General features: G+C 37.5%; 5 protein-coding genes across 6 annotated transcripts; 3 read left to right on the forward strand and 2 right to left on the reverse strand.

Annotated features, from left to right (window-relative positions):
- The first annotated feature begins 11,778 nt into the window (after positions 1-11,778).
- On the forward strand, positions 11,779-12,632 carry LOC115758353 (dynactin subunit 5). Its single transcript, XM_030698936.1, has 3 exons — positions 11,779-11,924; positions 12,010-12,309; positions 12,379-12,632. The coding sequence occupies exons 1-3, from the start codon at positions 11,877-11,879 to the stop codon at positions 12,598-12,600; spliced, it is 570 nt and encodes a 189-aa protein (XP_030554796.1). The 5' UTR covers positions 11,779-11,876; the 3' UTR covers positions 12,601-12,632.
- An 8-nt stretch (positions 12,633-12,640) lies between these two features.
- On the reverse strand, positions 12,641-13,446 carry LOC115758351 (ankyrin repeat domain-containing protein 49). The gene is made up of 2 exons (XM_030698933.1): positions 13,246-13,446; positions 12,641-13,190 (listed from the first exon to the last, which is right to left on the reverse strand). Exons 1-2 carry the CDS (start codon positions 13,379-13,381, stop codon positions 12,679-12,681), a joined length of 648 nt encoding a protein of 215 aa, XP_030554793.1. The 5' UTR covers positions 13,382-13,446; the 3' UTR covers positions 12,641-12,678.
- Positions 13,447-13,490: 44 nt separating this feature from the next.
- Positions 13,491-14,285, forward strand: LOC115758352 (protein Dr1). Its single transcript, XM_030698935.1, has one exon. It carries the CDS (start codon positions 13,614-13,616, stop codon positions 14,205-14,207), a length of 594 nt encoding a protein of 197 aa, XP_030554795.1. The 5' UTR covers positions 13,491-13,613; the 3' UTR covers positions 14,208-14,285.
- LOC115758350 (probable tRNA(His) guanylyltransferase) lies at positions 14,233-15,318 on the reverse strand. Its single transcript, XM_030698932.1, has 2 exons — positions 15,062-15,318; positions 14,233-14,985 (listed from the first exon to the last, which is right to left on the reverse strand). Exons 1-2 carry the CDS (start codon positions 15,288-15,290, stop codon positions 14,297-14,299), a joined length of 918 nt encoding a protein of 305 aa, XP_030554792.1. The 5' UTR covers positions 15,291-15,318; the 3' UTR covers positions 14,233-14,296.
- Positions 15,319-15,452: 134 nt separating this feature from the next.
- LOC115758349 (mRNA cap guanine-N7 methyltransferase) lies at positions 15,453-17,861 on the forward strand. Of its 2 annotated transcripts, XM_030698931.1 has the most exons (3): positions 15,453-15,541; positions 15,609-16,945; positions 17,006-17,861. In XM_030698931.1, exons 2-3 carry the CDS (start codon positions 15,763-15,765, stop codon positions 17,086-17,088), a joined length of 1,266 nt encoding a protein of 421 aa, XP_030554791.1. In that variant the 5' UTR covers positions 15,453-15,541; positions 15,609-15,762; the 3' UTR covers positions 17,089-17,861. The 2 variants fall into 2 exon arrangements, with proteins under 2 accessions (XP_030554791.1, XP_030554790.1); XM_030698930.1 differs by having other exon boundaries at positions 15,525-16,945.
- Positions 17,862-21,848: the final 3,987 nt, after the last annotated feature.

The raw sequence follows: 21,848 nt of genomic DNA on the forward strand, positions 1-21,848 counted from the left end.
TAATGTTAAAATAAAAACAAAATCTGTATCAGCTGATCATCTTATTTGGGCCTTTTTCCTATAAAAAAACTCGTTTCTGGCTGCGACCACAAGATTTAAGATTAAAGACCAATATTCATAATATACCACCGACAGTCGACTAAATTTATGATCATGTTCTGGACAATTTAATATTTATTGCTAAACTAACAAAAATTGTTCAATAGGAACCAGAAAAGAAGCCCATCATGAAAGTATCGATGCCTTTGCGTCAAGTTCGTAGCCTAAGTCTTTTGTTCTAGCAGCATTTCCATGCTAAATGATTGCCTTGAGAGCAGCATAAAACAACTTGAACTCCAATAATCAATAATAAAAGACGCCAGCAGTTCCAGGTCCATGAAAAATCTCAGCTGCTGCTACCACAAAATAATTTAACTAAATTGGCGCACAAGGTCGCCCACGGTCAGTGACTGGAGCCCAAGCAGAAGAGCAGAGTGGCAACTGTATGGGTTGGTTTGGGGCAGCCACGACTTTGAATGCCCTTTTTGAAAATTTGTTAAAATTAATATTGTTGATGTGTGCAAACATCAAAGTAAATGAATCATTAAAAGATTAAAAAACTTCTGAGCTACGCAAAAGCGGCTACCGGAGTTCATGTTAACTGCGACAAGATACGAAACAAAATAAAAAGAACGTGAAATAAATGCCATACGGATGTGTCGCCAGTTTAATTTTTTGTCGAGACTTGGAATGCGCACAAAACATGCCGAGGACGGTCGTTGGTCCGTCCAGACCCAAAACTAATAGCTGAAACAAATATATTATGTATAAATACAGTGTATACATATCAAGCTACGTGTTCATGTTCAGAATTCATCGCACGCGCCAACTGTTACGATTGCCTCGGATTACTTTTATCCAGAAGCTGAAGCTCAATGTGACTCATAAGTCAACTCAAAGGGGGAACATACGTTTAAAATACATGTAACAAAATCAAAAAATAGAAAAAAAGGGAAAGGGAATCGTGGCACTACTATATTTATAACTAAATGCACTTTGCTCAAGTTCAAGGTGAGCGTCGAGCGCATACACACCGGTCAGTGGGGCATTCGGGAAGGGCAACAGGTAATTATGACAATAATAATAATAACAATAATGATTGTGAGTTTTATGCTATGAAAGTCGACTGTAATTGTGATATAGTTTTTGTAGCCAAAGTGAACTGGTTGTTATTGACATTTATTATAAAGAAAATCTGTGGAAAAAAAAAACATTACACGTTTAGCTGGACGAAAAGTGAGTCAGGCACAAATTATATATAATAAATTTTTAAACTAAAATGTAACAAGACATACAAAGAGTCAGGCCTAAGAGTTACCAGAAAATAACTATAACTAAATAAGTTAATGGTAAATATATATTTAAATATAAAAAAAATATATATAAAATGAGTCAGGGATACTTTCTACTAGAAAATAAATTAAGAACAAAATACAATAAGACACAAAAGTGAGTCAGGCACAAAAACTTCTACAGAACAAATATATATAAATAAATAAAAAAAAAAAAAACATTTAACAAACTCATAATAAATATATATTAAATTATAAAAACTAAATACGCTTCCTACTACTTGAACAAAATATACTAATATTTTTATTCATTTAATTCATGTTATTTTTTTTTAATTTCAGCTAATTATCATTTGATACATTTAAACATTAACTTATTTATTTATTTGCATTGTTGTCGTTTGATTCCTTAACATGTTATATACTCATATTTAATAACATTTAAACATTTATTTAAGCCCAACTCAAGGCCAATTTCAGTTGCATAATTATAGTTCTCGGGACGCACCTGAATTCCCAACGGCTTGCAAAACAATCTGTTAACATTTGTAACTCTGCTTCTTCTTCTACAAATCTGTATAGTTTTAATGATCAGAAATGCCATCTCACTCACACTAATGGCATTTAATATGCCACTAATTACTGCCATTACACAAAAGCGACCCAAATGGCTTCCTCATGTCAAGATTCTATGCAACACGAATCGACTAGCACAGATTAGTTATGGTTGTGCGCCAACGTTCAAGCCCCCCAGGGTTCAAGAACTAACTAACTAACGATTGTATTAAAACATTATTAACTGGAGAGCTGCACACACAATACCAAACAATGAAAATAGTTACGTCAGTTCTGTGGTTTTCACTAGCGATGAATGCGTGAGATAGTATAGTGAGATAGTACTTAATAAATATTATAATAAATTTAAAAAACATATAGGTCATATAAAACTTAAAAAAATAATAAAGGTAGATAGATACGAAGAAATAATGAAGATTAAAAAAAATTTACAAAATATATGACACATATTAAATTCAAACATATTATAAAATTAATGTAAATTTAAAAAAATATATATTATTCATATTAAAAATAAATGATATATTATATTTATAAAACTCAAACACAACAAATAGAATTGGGGATACCCTGAACCCTCTTCTTCCAAATCAAATGCATATATATATTCTATTTTAGAAGCTATATGTCAAGTTTGGTGACTCTAGCTCTTATTATTTACCAAAATTGCCCAAAAAACAGGATATCGATATCGATTTTTATCGATTGCTCGGAAATGGAGTAAGCTATCGATTATCGGAAACAAACTCGATCTGCGCATTCACTAGGAGCACCTACATCTAAAATTTCAAGTCTTATAGGTTCTAAGATCCTTGCGTTCATACATACGGACGGACGGACGGACGGACGGATGGACGGACAGACGGACATGGCTAGATCGACTCGGCTATTCATGCTGATCAAGAATATACATATATACTTTATGGGGTCGGAGAAGCTTCCATCTGCCTGTTACATACATTTGCATTTTGCACAAATACAATATACCCTTATACCCATTTTAGATGGGTTCAAGGTATAAAAATATATAAATATATTATATATAACTCATATAACATTCAATCAAATGATATTATAATCAAAAAAAAAAATTAATAATACTAAAGAGGTAAACACATTATATAGAAAAATAATGTGAAATACAATATTTATAGTTATTTGGCATTTGTTTAAATTTTTTTTATGTTTTTAAATTGGTTAGAATCTAGAGTTGTTGAGCTTTCAATAGCACAATTTTCCAATTTCTCAAATATATTTCGCTTCTCCTCGAGAATCATAAAAGGGACAAAAATCATCTTCCACTTCGTCAGCTCTTAAACAAAACTCTTAACGTATAAAATTAAGTTTATCAAATAGAGCTGGCCGAACACAAAAATCTTATAAAAAATACAGTACAAATATTTGAAATATTTAAAGCTCCAAAAATTCGTAACTATTTGGAAACTCGTGTCACGCGCTCATCGCCAGCATTAACTGTGCAAAAAGTAGGGGGATGGGGGGCAAGGCGAGGGGGTTCTGCTCACTGAGGCATTCATTGGGCTGCCCCTCACAATCTTAAGATTTTCCTTTCGTTTGGTTTATTGTTAATGTGCGCGCTTAACGTCGCACAGCAACAAATTAAAAACAAAACAAAAAAAAAACTAATAATAAATGCGCGAAATTATTGTGTGAAACTTGAATAATGAATGCGCCCAGCTGGCTGTTTATAATTATTTTTATAATAATAATAATAATCGCACTGTGCACTGTGTATTATATTTTGTGCTCTTCGCCGGGGCGTGGCTGGCTTTGGCTAGAACCGCGTTCGTGTCGACCTCAGTTCCATTCAATGTTTCGCGCTGCTAATTAAAACATTATTATCATTATTTTTTGCCGCTAACCATGCCCCGAGGCTGATTTCGCATGCGGCACATGCGAATCGATCAATAGAAGCCTAAATCGACAGACGAAATGGCCCCAAAAAAAACAACTACAAAATAAAAACTATTTAAAAAACGGTAGGCAACAGTTGTCAGCTGTCATAAAATAATAACAAAAACAACAAACTCAAATGAAAAACAATGCGTTAAATATAAATTGACGAATTTTAAATGCCCTTGCGCAAATTTGATTTTTTTCAATGTTTGTAAGCTAAGTGTACTTATACTTATTTTTTGCTTCATTCGTCTACTAAGAATTCGCTTGCATATAATATAAATGTGTCTACTAAAAACTTGCTTAAATATAATATATATGTGGGATCTACGAAAATTTTCAGTAAAGAGAAGTCCAATTTAATGTAGAACAAACTTGGTTTTAGAAAACAAAATCAAAGATAAAAATCAAAGATATAAAGAGGTTCTAGTCGGGAGCTCCCGACTAGGGGATACCCTGAACCCTCTTCTTCCAACATCAAATGCATATATATATTCTATCTTAGAAGTTATATGTCAAGTTTGGTGACTCTAGCTCTTATTATTTACCAAAAAACAGGATATCGATATCGATTTTTATCGATTGCTCGGAAATGGAGTAAGCTATCGATTATCGGAAGCAAACTCGATCTGCGCGGGAACTAGGAGCACCTACATCAAATTAAAAATGTAAATTCAAAGATACATTTTAGGCGGACTTATCCTTGTGAATAAATTTTGATCTATCTGATTTTAAGAAACTTTGTTTTAAATGAAAAAAAGTAACCATTTTTTAAGTTTTACATCAAATCAATTTTGATGCGTTTGTTTAGGAACTATCAGATAGATATATTTATAATACCCCCTGGCAAGGGTATCATTTAAGAGACTGACGACGCACGACAACCACTACAAAAACAAAAACTACAACAACAACAACAGCAACAACAAGTCAGCCAATTGTTTATTGATTATTTTATGTGTTGAACATGCAGGCAGATTGTTCCAATTTTGATCGGTTTATCGAATTTGCATGCGGGCGCTAATAGCTTTGAACCTGAAACTGTATTTTTTTTTATTTTTTTTTTTGAGTTAAAATGCTTTGTCCATTTGTATGCCAGGGGCAAGGCTGCGCCAAGTCTTGGCATTTTTGGGCAGGGTCTCTATTTTGGCAGGCCGTCAATTAGAGCTTTTGCAAATTATGAGATTAAATGGACTAAAGGTTGACTTTCTTGCCTTGACCATTTCAACGACTTTGATAAGCGTTAATTAACAAATCAGAATTTTGCAAAGCCGAAAGTGCTCGATTAGCAGTTACCCTGCAAAAAAGTTCTAGAGCATATTATGCTCCAAATAACTATGGTATTTTACGAATTTTTGGCATAGATGAGTTGGAAGCTAAGATAGATCAGGAATAGATAGCTAAGAATTCTCCAGTTTTCTGGGTGCAGCTTTTGCCTTGATTAAATGCATTTAGAGGTTCTTCAAGATCAAGTTGTCCGCTAAGAATGCTTTTCTATATGTATATAATATCTCCGCTGCCAATTAAATCTCTTGAGCTCTGAAGTTGAGTGAACTTTAAAGGTTTCTCTTTGGCGCTCTCAGTGTCATTGTCGAAATGATGCTTGGTTGCCTGGGTGGTCCACTGTCTGATTGACAATGATTGACCATTAAGTTGCGTATGTGTCAGGTCTTATAATACACCAGAAAAAAAACACACACACACCAAACACGCTTCAGTTGGTATAGCTCATAAAATAGCTACCATTTATGTGGAGCATTGGCCCGGCTTATTATGGCCAGCCGGCGCGAAGGTTGGCTCAAAGTGTGCACCGCATTTGGCTAGGAAGTTGTTAGTTGCCCATTGTGGGTGCTTAATTGGAAAACAATTTTTGCAATACGCGACGTGCGATTTGATATTCGGATAAGACGAGCAGCAATGGGATTTTCTTTATTCACAAGCAAGGGCATCAAATCAATATGAAGGTCGATTTGTCTAGAAAACCAGATTTAATGGCTACTGTTTAAAATGTTTATAATTTGTTTAATGATTTTTTAGAATTTTTTCTAGGATCAATAGGAAACAGGAAATATATTTTATGTGTAAATATAGTATATTTTTTAAGGAAAAAATAACTAATTTAAAAGTAATATTTTTAAAATACAAATAAAACTCAAACAAAAAAATGTAAAAAATTAATTAAATTAATATTCAATTTAAAAAAAAAAAGGTGTAAAAACTAGTTAAATAGCTAAAAATAAAAGAGTTCAAGCACTTGCCCCTAGCAGGCCCTATAAAGCCACACATAACATTCAAGCTAAGAGTTATGAAACAGCCTAATAAATTAGATGAGCAACTTGCAGCCCACCCCCCGTACCCCAAACGCCATCATGGCCACACACATTTCAGACACCTCCCAGGTGTGTGTGAAGGGGCGACACCTAAGTCAAAGCTCAGGCGGAGCAATTAGCCGAGCAACGCCCAAATTGCGTGCCGCTTGTCACATCAACAACAAACCGAAGCGAGTGACTTGCACGGCGAAAATATTAAAAATTAATTAAACAAAAACTTGGCTACTAATGTAAGAAACAATATATATAAAACACATTTATCGTGCACTTGACCTTGGGCGAGCGGCACGAAGCGGCGCGGCCAAAGCCAAAACAAGCGAAATCCAAATCAAAATACACAAGCGGCAAATTCAACAATGCGCATAACGAACTGCGTATACACTAACTTTTGTTAAAAACTTAATATTTACATTGCTTGTCAACTAGATTAGTATTCTTAGCGTGATCTGATCTAAGCCAGGAGAATGTTGTTGAAAGTCAACAATTCGCAGAACGAATTGCGTATACACTAACGTTCAATCAAAACGTAATAATACCGAATTGCAGAATGATGTATAGCATGTCAGCTGAACATATATACACTCTTAGCGCGATCTGATCTAAGCCAGAATACATTTTTGATTGAAAACATAAGGATATTTATCATATTAGAAAACAATTTTTAAAATATGAAAAATAAATAAAAATTAAAAAATAAAAATAAAAAATAATAAATAATAAAATAAATAATAAATAAAAAAATATTAAAAAATTATAAACAATAATAAATAAAATAAAAAATAATGAAATAATGAAAATAATAAACAGATTTAAACTATAAATATGTATATATATATATATATACATGTATATATGTTTTTTATTTTGTTAATAAATTTAAATTAAATGATGCACTTATTTTGATATTGTTTATTATTTTTTATGATTTATTTTTTAGTATTTTTTATTATTGTTCATAATTTTTTAATATTTCCTTTTATTTATTATATATTTTTATTTATATATATATAAACTTATCCTAATACTATTAAAATGTTTTCAATATATATATTATAAATATTCTTTAAAAAAAAAATCAAAAATTTTAAGATGAAGCAAAAGTTTATTATTTACTTTTATTTAATTTATTCCAAATAGTTTACCCTCAATATTTATCTGAAAATTTTATAAATTTATCTTTAACCACGTTAAGTCTCATAACACAGCTAATATACTATTGAGGAACAGTATTATATAGCATGCACAATATGCTGTTAGGGGCGTTTAGACTCAGGGGGCAGCCGCTGTGGCATGCGAGGGAAGGCGTAGGGGCCTGTCCTCGTCGCATGCATGCCGCGTAATTCGCTAGCAACATTTGATTTTGATTTCGATTTCGATTTTCAATTCAATTTCGAGTTTCATTTACTGTCCGTATTTGAACTTCATGAATTTAATGTGTGCGCGACGCGGCTGCGCATACGCACTCGACGAATTTGATACGAGCTGAAAACCCAAGGCGAACAGATACGACACTTACATGGCGTATACGCAATCTCTTGCTTATTTATGACGTATACCACGCGTTGCGTGTAATTGACATTCGCACTGATTACTTCCTTATTTGGCGGCCCCGACTGACGCATATTCTGAATACTTTTGGATTTTGCTAGACTTGAAGGCAAAAGTGAGTGGAAAACACTTGAATATAAGAACATTTCTAGTCACGTATTTGAAAAGAGAAAATTTTTCTAATTGGACACGAAAATATATTGAGTCGATATAAATACTGTTTGTATTATTATTATTTTAACAAATTAGACATTTTATTTATGTCGGACTTTAATCCCCAATTAAAATATTTAATTTATGAATTTATTTAATTATCTATTTATTTCGTTGGTTTTTTGTTTATTTACTTAATTTTTTGAATAATTTAATAATTTATTTATTTATGTATTTATTTATTTGTTTCTTAAATTTTAATTTATTCATTTATTAAATATTTATTTATCTACCTATTTATTTATCTACTTATTTACGTTTTCATATTTATTCTTTATCTATAATTTTTTATTTATTAATATATTATTTTATTTACTGATTTATTTAAAATTTATTTCATTTCTAAAATTCAAAAAAGTTCCGTGAAAATCTCTTTAAAAATCAAGTAAAAACCGTAGTTCGGAACAGTTTTATTCGTATTATCAATCTTACAAAACACAAGTCAAGATCTTTAGGGTTTTATTTATTTATTATTATAGATAGCTGGGCCATTGCTGGGCTTTACTTATGCCAATCAAAATACTCAGAATATCCACAATACTCTGTATTGAGCGAATGTCAATTACAGGCAACGATTTATCGATTTTCAATGCTGCATTAAAACAAAAGACTTGAGCAAAAAACTTGTTACTTGCTGCATGCAAAAAGGTGAAAATATTATGTGCAATTGTTGTCTGCCTCCGTCCGTATCGCAGCTCACCTTTCCATGCCGCGCCTCACCTTGTGCGCAATAGAATTCAATGAAACAATTTTCTTAATTTTTAATTGCAGCTACGAGTCAATTTGATTTGTTGTTATTACAAATTTTGCATTGTTCTCGGCGCGACATCGACTCAAATCGTTATATATATATATAGATATACAGTGAAAGCTCTGCGAACGGACAGCTTAGATGGATTCTGAGCACGGTTTAGGCAGCTTAACAAAAAATCAGCATTTTTTTGAGCACTAATTAGTTAATTTTTTTATGTTTATTTCTTTGATTTATTAATATCAGTTTTAAAGGAAACTTTCTCTTAAAATTTAAAAGGCTGCAAGAAATTTAAAATTATCTACAATACGCGCCAATTTTAAGCCAAACTAATTGTTTTATAAAAACAATTCATTTTTATACTTTTTTGCCATTTTTGTTGGCATCTCTTTCGGGCCAAAGAATCTGTAATCCGCGCCAGAGAGCTTTCACTGTATCTCTTAAGCATTACTTCAATTGCGGTCTTTATTAATTATGCGCTTATTTATGATTGTTTTAAGTTAGCGATTTTTTTTTTTGTGTTTTTGCCCCTGGGCACACTTCAGTTTTTGCCTCGCAGCAACTTGAAAAACGATTAAAACGCTCAAAATCAACAACTAAAACAATAACAACAAACAAACTGAAGCTGTGCGCACGCTCGCTACAACAACAGCAACAACAACAGAAATAATAATAATAGTAAAAATCAACTTTAATGGCAAATAGATCGTGAGATTGGAAGAATTGGATGATGTCTGCCCAGGCGGATGTGCAGTGCGTGTATTTAAAACTTGATTAGCTTTGGGCTTTTGGGCTCTTAATAATATGGATAAAAGCAGAAGAAGCAACAACAACACGAACAACAACAACAACAACAACAGCAAGCGCTATCATCAAGGCCATCGTTGATGTAGCTTTGTAAATATTTACATAGATGCCACCAGGGAGATTGGCAGCGCTCAATGCCTGCTGCGGCATGGTCAAGGTCGGCTTGTGGCAGCCATCAATTGATATTTATTTTGTTGGGTTTCAGCAGCTGTAGATGAGCCAGAATTTGTCTTCAAGATAATAGCAATTGACGAAACGATGTACATTAAAAGTATATATGGTTATTTTTAGATAAGTAAATATTTCATATGGGTACTAACTAAACTGTTTTTCTCTCCCTCTCTCTTTACTTATTCCTGACTCTCCTTTAATCTCTCCCTCTCCCTCTCTCTCTCTCTCTCTCTCTCTCTCTTTCTCTCTCTCTCTATCTCTTCCTCTCACTCTCTCTTTCTGTCTATTTATCCGTTTCTCTCTCTTTTTCCCTCTCACACTACTTCTATCTCTATCTCTCATCATTTTATCTTCATTTTATTTGTCGACTAAATTTCAATTTCTTCATTCTCTCTCTCCCCCACTTTTTATTCCTCCCACACTCTACCTTACTCACTTGTTCTCCCTCTCCATTCCTCTCTCTATACACACACAACATTTCGTTAAATCTGCCAATTAAAAATGCTCAATTCCTTTTTGAGCCTCTTCCTTAAACGATTGGCTTAAGGCGAGCCTTTGAAGCAAAAACTATTCAGTATTTCCAATTTATATTCTGCATTTTCTGTAATTTTTAAACGTATGACTTTATCACTCTTTCTCTATCTTCCTCTGCTTCTTTTGACTGTCTTTCATCGTCCGCCTACTATGACGATTTACGCACTCTGTTTCTCTTTCGATTATGCTTTGTCTGTTATTCTTAAAGGTTTATACGATTTACAACACAATTAGAAAAAGGATGTGTAAGATTTTACTCTTAATTTCTATACTGTAAGGGTTTAAATGACTAAGTAATAATTTAAAAATATTAATAATATATATAAAAAATAAAAACAATTTATTCTATGGGCTTCCACAGACTCTCTGTATAATACCTAACATCGGCAATTCTGAATAGATCAACTCAAGTTGAAGAAAAGCAAACACACACTTTCGAGTGCCAAACAAATTTGATTCGTGGTGTTTATTTGTTTGATCATTGTTCAATTGTGTGTTTGTTTGTTTGCTTGCATTTGCTTTTCAATTAAAAGCTGAACATGAACAGCTTCTAACCTTTAGCAGGTTTCAAGTTGAAGTTTAATAACCTTAGGCCAAAGGTGGCAAGCCCCGAAGCCTTCAACTGGCGGCTTAACTACAAAGATCAGCCAGATTTAGTATCAATTGCCAGTTGGTAATTACCTCCTTTTTGTTTTTTCTTGTGTGGCTGCTGTAAATGAATTGGCCAAAAGTTCAAATGGTCAACTGGCAATTTGCTTGACCAAATGAATTATTGGTAAGGTCGCGACTCAGTTGAATATCGAATGGCTTAAAACGCAGAACCCATAACGAAATGGCAAAACAAATTCATTTACATGCACAACAATACGTCGTATTATTAAAGGTGGGCATATCATAATGGATTACCATAAATATGGTTATGAATGTTCTTTGGCATGCAGAACCTGGCATTAGAGTCGGACTGCCAATTAGCGAATGTGGCCAGCTGGAGGGCATTGGGCATTCGAGCGTGTAGTCCGAGTGCCGAAGGCCGAATGGGGCCGGGCAGACCCGATTATACAAAGACCAATTTAATTGGAGCATCATTGAAGCGCGTACAAAAATAATAACAAAAACAAAAGTTTCAAATGAAACTTTGTATGTGGCATGCCTGAGGTCACTTTCAGCTGTTAGTTATTGTGCAATTATTTATCTAGAAATCTATGTACATGTCTATTTTTTTAAAAATATTTTTAGCAGACGATCTAATCAATGTGCAGCAGCTGCAACAACAACAACAACAACGAGAGTAAGCATAATTGTTGTTCTAATCAGCGCTGCTCAGTTGCCAACTGCATGCAAAGTTCAGGGTTAACATGGGCTAAACACCTGCATTTGCCATGCACCCGCATTTTATAATTGTAAGCAAACAGCAGCATGCGCCTAATTAAAAACAAAAATATAGCTCTCAATTAAAATGTATATAAATATATGCATAACTAAATTGTTTTATTAATGCAGCTGCTGTAACAGTCAGTTCTGCCTTAACAGTGTTCTAGCAGTGGTTGGCAACGCGCAGGCACACAGTCTGGCAACGCCAAATACACACTGAGCAGCCGCAATGTCTATATAATTGTTATCGAAACAGCTGAGCTGGTGAGACTGCAAACGCAAACAATAAATTGCAAATAAAATTAAGCTAATTCACACATATTGCAAATAATGGAAATTGCGGATACCTATTACAGCAAAGATGAATACGTTGAAACGGTGCGTAGTAATTATGTGCCATAAATATAAACTGAAACTAATCAATTTGTTTCGCTCCGATGACCTCATCAATTGTTGCTTCCAGGCATCCGGCAATAAGGTGAGCCGCCACACGGTGCTCTGCGGCTCCCAGAATATTGTGCTCAATGGCAAGGTGATTGTACAGAGCGGGGCCATAATACGCGGCGATTTGGCCAATGTGCGTACCGGACGGTATTGTGTGATTAGCAAAAACTCTGTGATACGACCGCCCTATAAACAGTTTAGCAAAGGCATCGCCTTCTTTCCCATGCACATTGGCGATCATGTCTTTATAGGCGAGGGCGCTGTGGTCTCTGCGGCCATAATTGGTTCCTTTGTGTACATTGGCAAGAATGCCATCATCGTAAGTGGACAGCTTAAGCTTTAACAAGTTTTATAACACGTATATTAAATGGGTTTTGATTGATTCCAGGGTCGCCGCTGCACGCTCAAGGATTGCTGTGTTATTGAGGATGGCGCCGTGCTGCCGCCAGAAACAACAGTGTCCAGCTATATGCGCTACACGGCCAAGGGCACCATTGAGGGCGGTCAGGGTAATCCATATTTTGTGCCCGCCGCCATGCACGATGAGATGGTCAACTATACGAAGTCATTCTATGAGCATTTTGTGCGCACACCGGCACCGGCCAGTTAAGCACAATGAAACACATAATTTTGCACTCATAAAACCAAACTAATATTAAGTATTATATTTCATAAAATAAACGACATTTTAGTCAATCAATCCCGTATCGCAGTCGTAGGCCTCGTCGGCAATTTCAAAGATCACATAGCTCATGCCAGTCCGACGTGCAATCACAGCGGCTGTCTCCTCCGAGTTATTCTCCTTGCGCGCCTGCAAATTGCGATCCAGGAGCAGCACAGTGGCTGTATTGCGGCAATTGGAAACGGTTGCCGTAATATGCAAAGGCGTCTGCTGGCCATCCGACTCGGCGTTCACATCGGCGCCAAATTGCAGCAACAGCAGGGCGCAATCGGCATTGTTCCATTTGCAGGCCGAATGCAACGGTGTCCAGCCGAGTGCTGTGCGTGCGTTTGGATCTGCCTGATGCTGCAGCAACAGCTTGGCCATGTCGACGAAGTTGTTGTAGCAGGCGCGATGCAGGGGCGTGTAACCATCGTTGTCGCGCGAGTGGACACTGTCCGCGTCCAGTTGTAGGATTTCGCGAACCTCGCTAATGCGATTCTCACCGACGGCCCACAATATCATGCGTTCAATGCTGGCTGCATGTTAATCATTTCGTTATATTTTTCTTTTATGTATACTGTTTATTTGTACCTTGTGGATTTTTGTCCTCCTCGATGAGCTCGTCGGTGTCATCGTCCCAGCCGCTAACAAACATGCCGCGCGGCACCTTGGCATAGCGCAGCTTCTCCACTTGTGATTTTTCATCATCTGAATCGTAGTCGCCCATAATACTGAAACTTTATTTTTTAAATGCCGATTTGTTACTTTCCAATTAATAAATGTTGCCTTTGAAACAGATGTTTTGCTATCGATAGCATGTTGAAATCATCGTACTATCGATATATCTATGTTTCTCTGTGATTTTGCAGCACTGCAAATGCTAGCAGCAAGAAGCAGCAGCATCGTTGTTATTTATTTTTCTATCAACGCCTTTTGTTTACATTTTGTTCGTGCGCGCAATGTCCAATCCACAGGAGGAGCTTTTGCCACCCAATGCCGAAGACGACGAGCTAACACTGCCCAGGGCCAGCATCAATAAAATAATTAAAGAGCTGGTGCCCACGGTGCGCGTGGCCAACGAAAGTCGCGAACTGATACTCAATTGCTGTTCCGAATTCATACACCTGATCAGCTCCGAGGCGAACGAGGTGTGCAATCAGCGCAGCAAGAAAACAATCAATGCCGAGCATGTGCTCGAGGCACTCGATCGGCTCGGCTTTCGCGATTACAAACAGGAGGCCGAGGCGGTGCTGCACGATTGCAAGGAGGTGGCCGCCAAACGGCGCAGACAGAGCACACGCCTGGAAAACCTGGGCATACCCGAGGAGGAACTGCTGCGGCAGCAGCAGGAGCTGTTCGCCAAGGCGCGCGAGGAGCAGGCACGCGAAGAGCAACAACAATGGATGAGCATGCAGGCAGCCGCCGTGCAGCAGAGCAATGCGCTAATCCAGCGACAGCAGACGGATGCCGCCGGTGGCGGCGGGGGCAGCAGTGCTGGCTTCGTCAGCAAACCCAGTGAGGATGACGAAGATGATGACGACGATGACTACTAAACACAGCATGTGGTTGCAACGAGTTTATTTGCTTTGCTCTTAATGTATTTGTAATAATTTGTTATTAAACTATTGTCATAAGTCCAAACTCAGCTGATTGTGGCCTTCTCCTGCAGCTGAGCTTCAAGCTGTCTGCACAAACTTGACGGCACATGTGTGCCCGGCACATATTTGCCCAGTATTTCGGTGTGCTTTTGCCAGAACGCGGCGCCAATCAGATCCTCATGTATGGGCACTATCGCCTGCCTGCCCTTCTCCTGCTCTCCATCCTGCAGCAGCAGCCGCTTGCGCAGCAAGATCGTACCCTTGCGATACATGGCCGGCAAATTGTTGTAGTTAATGCCAAACTGCTGGAAGAGTAGCTCATTTTTGTCGGCGGAGAGTGTGCCGCGTAGCCGCTCCTCCGCCTGTTGATTGGTCAGACCCGACTCTAGCACTAGTTTCCAAAATGCCGTATTATACAGATTATTCACATGGACATCCGCCTGCCGCCAGCTCAGATAGTCGCGCAGATTCTCATCCGACGGATAGAGCACAATACGGCCATCGAAGCAGGGCGCATAGCACAGCGGCTGCTGCATCCATTGTGGCCAGCTGAGCACATAGCTGCTGGAGAACATGCTCGTCACGTAGCTCAGCAGCTTGGCGGCGCGTCGCTTAAAGGCTGTCGTATCCTTGCGAAAGACAAACGAATATTCATCGCTCTGGCCGTAGCCCAGCACAATGTCCCGGAACTCCTGCATGACTGCAATCCCGGCGGCATTCATCACATTCAGCGCTGCACGTGGTTACATTTTCATTCCATTATTTGTTCTTATTTTTATTTTGCAATTCAATTCGGGTAGTGTGCTCACCATTCTCATCGTTGGGCTTTTCGAATTTGTGCGCATTGGCAAACTTGTGAAATTTCTTGCCATCGATGCGTATCACAATCCACACATTTGGCAATATTCTGTCGTCCTGTTCGTAGGACTTAACGTATTCATATCTGCTGCAGGCCATGCTGCGTTTGTCGAGCGCTATTCCGCGTTTATTCGTAAGCAAAAGTTTGAGCACAGCGCGATTAAATGCACGGAAATGCATTTAAATTATTTACTTTTGCCGCATGTGAAACAGGTGTTGGCAATGTACAAGGTAACGCATGTTAGCTGAACTGTTGTGACGTCACGACCACGACCACAAACATGTTAAGTACAAATGCTCATTTAAACAAGTTCCTGGTGCTTTAAATGTTTTAAAATCAACATAGAATTCATAGATTGAAATAACGAACGGGAAAAATAAGTGTGCTGATCATAGTTTGCTCAAAACCGAGCCTCTCGTATAATCGAGATGTAAATGTTGTACTTTTTCATCTCTTCAATTACTTGTATGTTTTGTTTACTATCTTTACTTTTTTAGGCTCCTGAAGCAATCTAGACCGTTGTGCAACACTAGCAGAGACGATAACAATCGATAGGCAGCCTCAATATTTGAACAGCTGTTGCAGAGTATCGCGGCCAGATTTTCCACTATTCAGCGGCGGCCGCACAAAATTGCATTGTGTTATAATAAAATGAGTGTTAATTATGAAAAAAATGTGATGGACGAAGAATTTGCGCCAGTCAAATTATCAGACGATGAGGAAAGCGAAGGTAATGCCAACACAGAACCAAATGCGGCAACGGCAGCTACAAAACAGCCAGCGACTACACAAAACAGCTCGGACAACGACGATGCAGAGGCAACAGCTGCCGATGATGGCGATGGAGGGAGGCATTCAATCGGTGGCGCCGCCAACACACATGTTGTTGCGCATCACTACAACGAGCTGAAGGAGGCCGGACGCAAGGAGCGCCACAAGTCGAAAATCTATTTTATGCGCAACTTTAACAACTGGATCAAGAGCCAGTTGATCAACGAGTTTATGGCATTAATTAAGCAACAGCAGCGCGTTGGCGATGCACTGCGCGTCCTGGACATGTGCTGCGGCAAAGGCGGGGATCTGCTCAAATGGGATAAAGCCCAAATATCGCATTTAATATGCACAGACATCGCCGAGGTATCGGTGGAGCAATGCCAGCGTCGCTATCAGGACATATTGCAGCGTGCGGAGAGATCAAAGTATGCGCACAAGTTCACAGCCGAATTTTTTGCCTGCGACTCGACAATGGTTCGTCTGCGTGAACGCTATAAGGATGCGTCTTTGCAATTGAATCTGGTCTCGTGCCAGTTTGCCTTTCACTATTGCTTCGAGTCGCTCATGCAGGCCGACTGCATGATGCGCAACGCAGCCGAGTGCCTGCAGCCGGGTGGCTATTTTATAGCTACCATACCGGATGCCTATGAGATTATTAGGAGATTAAAAGCGGCCGGACCGAATGCACGTCGATTTGGCAACGATGTCTATAGCATTGAATTTGAATGCGATACGGAGTCGTTGCCGCTTTTCGGTGCCAAATATCAGTTCCATATGGAGGGCGTTGTCGATTGTCCCGAGTTCTTGGTACATTTTCCAACTCTGGTCAAACTGGGTCGCCGGCATGGACTGCAGCTGGTCAGGCGCAGCACATTTGCCGACTATTTTAGGGAAACGATGTCCCAGGGCCGCCAGCTGCTGCAGCGCATGTCTGGCTTGGAATCGGTCCAACCCCATCGCTGTGGCAGCGATGACCAATTCGAGCATGTGCGCCGAGTCCTTGGCACACAGCGCTCTCGACCCGTGGGCACGCTCTCCAAATCCGAATGGGAAGCAACAAGTGAGTACTTAACAAATATCGCAGCGATCCAACTACTCATATATACATATTTATTTTCAGCACTTTATCTGGTTTGTGCCTTCAAGAAATGCAAAAACAGCTGGGATGCCAACGGCAAGCCTCTGTTCGAGTTTGACGACTGATGATTCCCATAAGACGCGCGTATATCTATACTTATATATATACATATATATATATATATATATACTAATCGCATCATATGTTTCGTTCAAATACCGGGTTTTTTTTTGTAATGGTTTGAATTTAGAACATACTCAGCATAATCGGAGCATCTATTTTAAGTTGAAGAGTGTATTTGGAAGCTTTTAACGTTAATATTAAAAAGTTGCAGTTAAACAACGAAAACATTACAAAAGTATTAAAATGATTAGCAAAAGTTCGAATGTACAAGAGAGTATCGAAATTTTCGGTACTTCCACGTTAAAAATATTAAATAACATTTAAGGAACATCATAATAATATCGGAATTGCTGAGTTTAATTAAAATATTTGGAAAATTAAAATAGTTATTTACACAAGAACTTTTTTTTCGGCTATAGATTATACGATATAGTAATTCGATCCGGCTGACTACGAAACATCGCAACTTTAAATCAGAAACTAGTTGACAAAGAAACAGATTGAAAAATATGTAGAATTTATATATCCATTCATATCTGGTGAAATCGTTATATAGTAGGGTTTATAAAAAAAAAAAATGTTGACTTGTTAAGGGCCAGATCCCGCTCTTTCCCATAATTTTATCAACAGTGGCCTGATTATCGTGCGGAATAGCAATTTGCAATTTGATTTGATCTCTAGAATTGATTCTACATCTAATATTTGTCAGATTTGAAAGAGATTTTATACCAACTTCTTATTTTGGGACAATAATAAAATGATATTTGAAATCGTATAAAACTATTTTTTTTTTACATATTTTTCTTTAAATCTTTATAGAATTTCTTAGAACGTTTATATATATTTGAAAACATTAAATAAAATTGCTTTTGTTATACATTTCAACTTCGAATTTGCGAAAATCTATTGTTCAACCCACGTCACATAGACAATACCTGCGCCATGCTCTCTACATTTGACCAGCTTTGATAACGAAGCTTTCGGCCAACGAATTTCGAAACTGGAAGTCTTTGGGCCATTACCGAAAGCTCAATGGAAGTACGAGGGGTATATGGACACGGACCATCCGAGAGTGGAAGAGAGCGCGAGAGTAAAGAGAAAGAGAGCGCACAGCTGTTGCTTTCACAGCGACGGCGCCATTGAAGGACAACGGGCAAAGGTTAGTCCTGACGTTTACGTCGCCGGGTCGTGCCCGAGACCGATTACCAAGTGTGCGAGCCCGTGCCTGGCATTCAATGCATCAATGAATTATTATAGCTCAAGTGTAAATAAATATTTGATAACAAAAACGAGTAGGTACAAATGAGTATGAGGCAAATAAAGGCATAAATTACGCCCATTGATTGGTTGCTGAAGGCAGCAAAACGGATAAATGTGTGTGAGAGAGACAAGGATCTCAGAAACACACACACACACACACACAACTTACGCTCTTGGTTATTTTTCTCTCGCTCTCTCTCTCTCACTCCGTCTCTTCCTCTCTTTGTCCGTTTGCTTCTCTTTGTGTAGTGCTTTGCCCATCTTCAAGTTCTTGTCAGATAATTTCATTATTTAAAGTTTTGCTCATAAAAATAAACTTTGGGCGTAAAGTTTAAATTTGTTTTGCACACATATGCAAGCGCACACCCATACCCACACATACCTGCATGTTGTTTACAACAGAGCAGCACTTGTGTGAGTGTGTGTGTGTGTGTCCGCTACGCTTTGTTTAAAGTAGAACGTGCGTATTTAGAAGGCAAACAACAAAACTGTTTACACACACACAGAGGCACACAGCACGGCTCGTGGCGCAGCATTGGCTCCCCCTTGCCTCTGGGCACCTGCTACCCCTCGCCACGACGCGCTGTGCACTGATTGGCCCTAATGAATCTTTTTGTTACCTCCTCGTGCAGCCGCCTGCGCATTGTTCCATGCGGTCTATGCAAATTAGTTCACTTTTAACCCAAATGCTCGCCACCAGGTTGCACAAAACATTTGCACCTGATGAAATCTACCCAAATGATTAAAAAGCCCAAATGGTTGTGAATAAATGAATTTAAGAAGCGAAAGCCCTAGGTTTATGGTCAAAATCAGCAAATATTAAAAAAAAAGTTTATAATTAAAAATTAAAATATTTGATCGTCAAATTTGGATTCTTTTGATTTTCAAAGCGTATTTCAATTAACAAGAGATCTATTTTGTTAAATACACTACACACATTTTATATATATTACATTTTTTATGAATTTTATATTATATTAAATTATCAGCATCTTTGTTTAATACAAAAGAACCATTTAATCTGTATTTAAAAATCCCTATACTATCCTATCCAGAAAAATAACCCTCGAATGGAATAAGCGGGTTATTAATTAATTAATAACTTCTGTGTGTTTTAAGCGAGGCGCCAATTAGATAAAATTTTAATTTTTAATTAATTTTATATTCATTTTATAAAAAATATTGAACTAATTGGACTTGGGATCAAGATAAAATACGAATTTGCAGTGCAGGACTAATTCACTTACGTTCGAAATATAGGTGGAAACTAACTATATAATGCAAAAATTCAACAAAATTGTTATTGAAGAAATGTTAAAAAGAAGGAAAATTCTTTAACAGAAATATAAACTTAACAATAATAAATAATATTACATTCAATTTAAAAACAAACTTGTGTGAAATCTATTTTTAATCATTTTAAGGTCTAGATAAACTTAAATATCAATTAACTGATGTACTATGTTTGTCTAATCAATTTCCTGACTTTTTCATGAAATTGGAATAACATTTTCTCAAGCTGGAATAACATTTTCTTAAGTTGGAATAACATAAAACACACTGAAGCTGCAGCTGACAGCAACTAGGATATGGGTTAAATCATTTTGCCACAATGGCTTGTCGGGCTGCTGAGCTCTGCTGCAATATGTGTGACGTGCATTGTGTGTGTGTGTGTGTGTGTGTGTGTGTGTGTGTGTGTGTGTGTGCGTGTGTATCTTTTGTGTGTCGTTGGCCACTGACAGTCAGCCAGGTGGGTAGGCAAAATGAGTGGCCTTACATTACGTATACGCAGTGTGTACAAACAAAATACACACCGCAATGTTTATTTTGCAAGCCTGTCGAGGCAAGCGAGCGAATAAGTGTCTGTGTGTCACTGCGTGTGTGTGCAACTCATAAAATGCATGTGTATGGGTGTGTGTGTGTGTGTAACGGCTTGTGTTTATTCAACCGCATGGAACAATGTGAAAAACGCATGCCAGGCATTTGCCTTTGTTGTACCCCCTTTAGCCGCCGCTGCCTCTTATGGCCCCTGAACGCTATGCTAAACTTTTCACAAGGATTGCCCCCAGGGCAAGGGCTCAAGGGGGCGCTGCTTAGGCACAAGGCGTGCAACAATTTAAAAAGATATGCGAATGTGTGTGTGCGTGTGTAGGTTTGTGGGTGTGCACAGGGACTAGAAGAATGAGCCGATCCGAGCTGAGCGCATGTTAATCTTTTGTGGTTCTTGTCCAAAAAGCAAACTTGAACTTTGCCATCAATGTATGAATGATTCATTCCATTCATGATTGATATGAATAATAACAGTGACGTTCGCAAAAGAAAAAGAAGAAACTTTCGGAAAGTTTTAAGAAAACAATCAGTTATCTGAGCAGCTTATGATGTCATATGTCAAATCAAATGCTTTTATATTTATATTCTAGTATTCGAAATTAAGCTTTGCACCCCTTTAAATGACTTTCAATAGAAAATGTTGAAGGTTTTTTTTGCAATCAAAAGAGGAGTTCCTTATAGGAATACATGCTTTCTTCTGATATGTATGTACATGTACATATGTATATGCATAACTATCTGTGTATGCATATGTACATATTAGATGTATTACGAAAACTCCATATAATAATGACTCCATAATACAACAATATTATTAACTTAGCCCGTTGGCCAAAGTAAATTAGAAGTTTATAAGAATAAACATTTATATTTATAGTAATACTTATAATTAAAATAAAATATATAATATTTATTCTTATACAATTAATAATCTAAGTCAAGTTTTTCTTTTATCTCTACCCTCAAGATCTTTTAGGTCGATATCTTAAATATTTACTGTATCTAACAAGGCCTAAGTTCTCACTATCTATATTTTGTCATAAAATGCGTAAATGTGTAGAAGGAAGCATATCCGACCCAATTAAATCTATATATTTTATATGCGGTTCGTCTGTCTCTCATATATGAACTCGAAAGTTTGTTGAGGTTCGTGTTCTGTCGGCACCGGCCGGTTCGAACTACTAAATCATAATGCAAGTTCTTATATGGCTCGTTTTTTTGTGGAATACGAAATAAATAGATGCACAATTTGTCATTCATTTCTCAGTTGCATTTCGCCATGCGATAACTTTGGCTAAATAATGCATAAGATGAGAGTTTGCATTGATTTGCTTTCGGCCCGTGTCGCTTATTTATTATGCAAATGTGCCAGTCACAATCCAGTTGTGATTCCTTGCGGAATTTCAATTGTGCATGCGTATACGTAATGCTTTGCTTTGGCATACGTGTACGTTCTGTAATTACACACAGAGTTGCTTATGATTTATTCAGTGCAATTAGCAAAACTAATTGGCTACACCGGAAACGTATCGATTTAAAATTCAATAACTTTGAGCCCTTGATAAGCTCATCAAATATGCACGTGCCCGTGTGTAGTTGGGGGTCCCTCTTCCTTTCCTTTATTTCCTTCTTTTTTTTTGGCTCAAGGCGTGGCACTTGGGTATTAGCTGGC

The sequence above is a fragment of the Drosophila novamexicana genome, unplaced genomic scaffold (genome assembly GCF_003285875.2).
Source record: "Drosophila novamexicana strain 15010-1031.04,08,12 unplaced genomic scaffold, DnovRS2.1 tig00000193-arrow-pilon, whole genome shotgun sequence".
NCBI classification, from domain to species: domain Eukaryota; kingdom Metazoa; phylum Arthropoda; class Insecta; order Diptera; family Drosophilidae; genus Drosophila; species Drosophila novamexicana.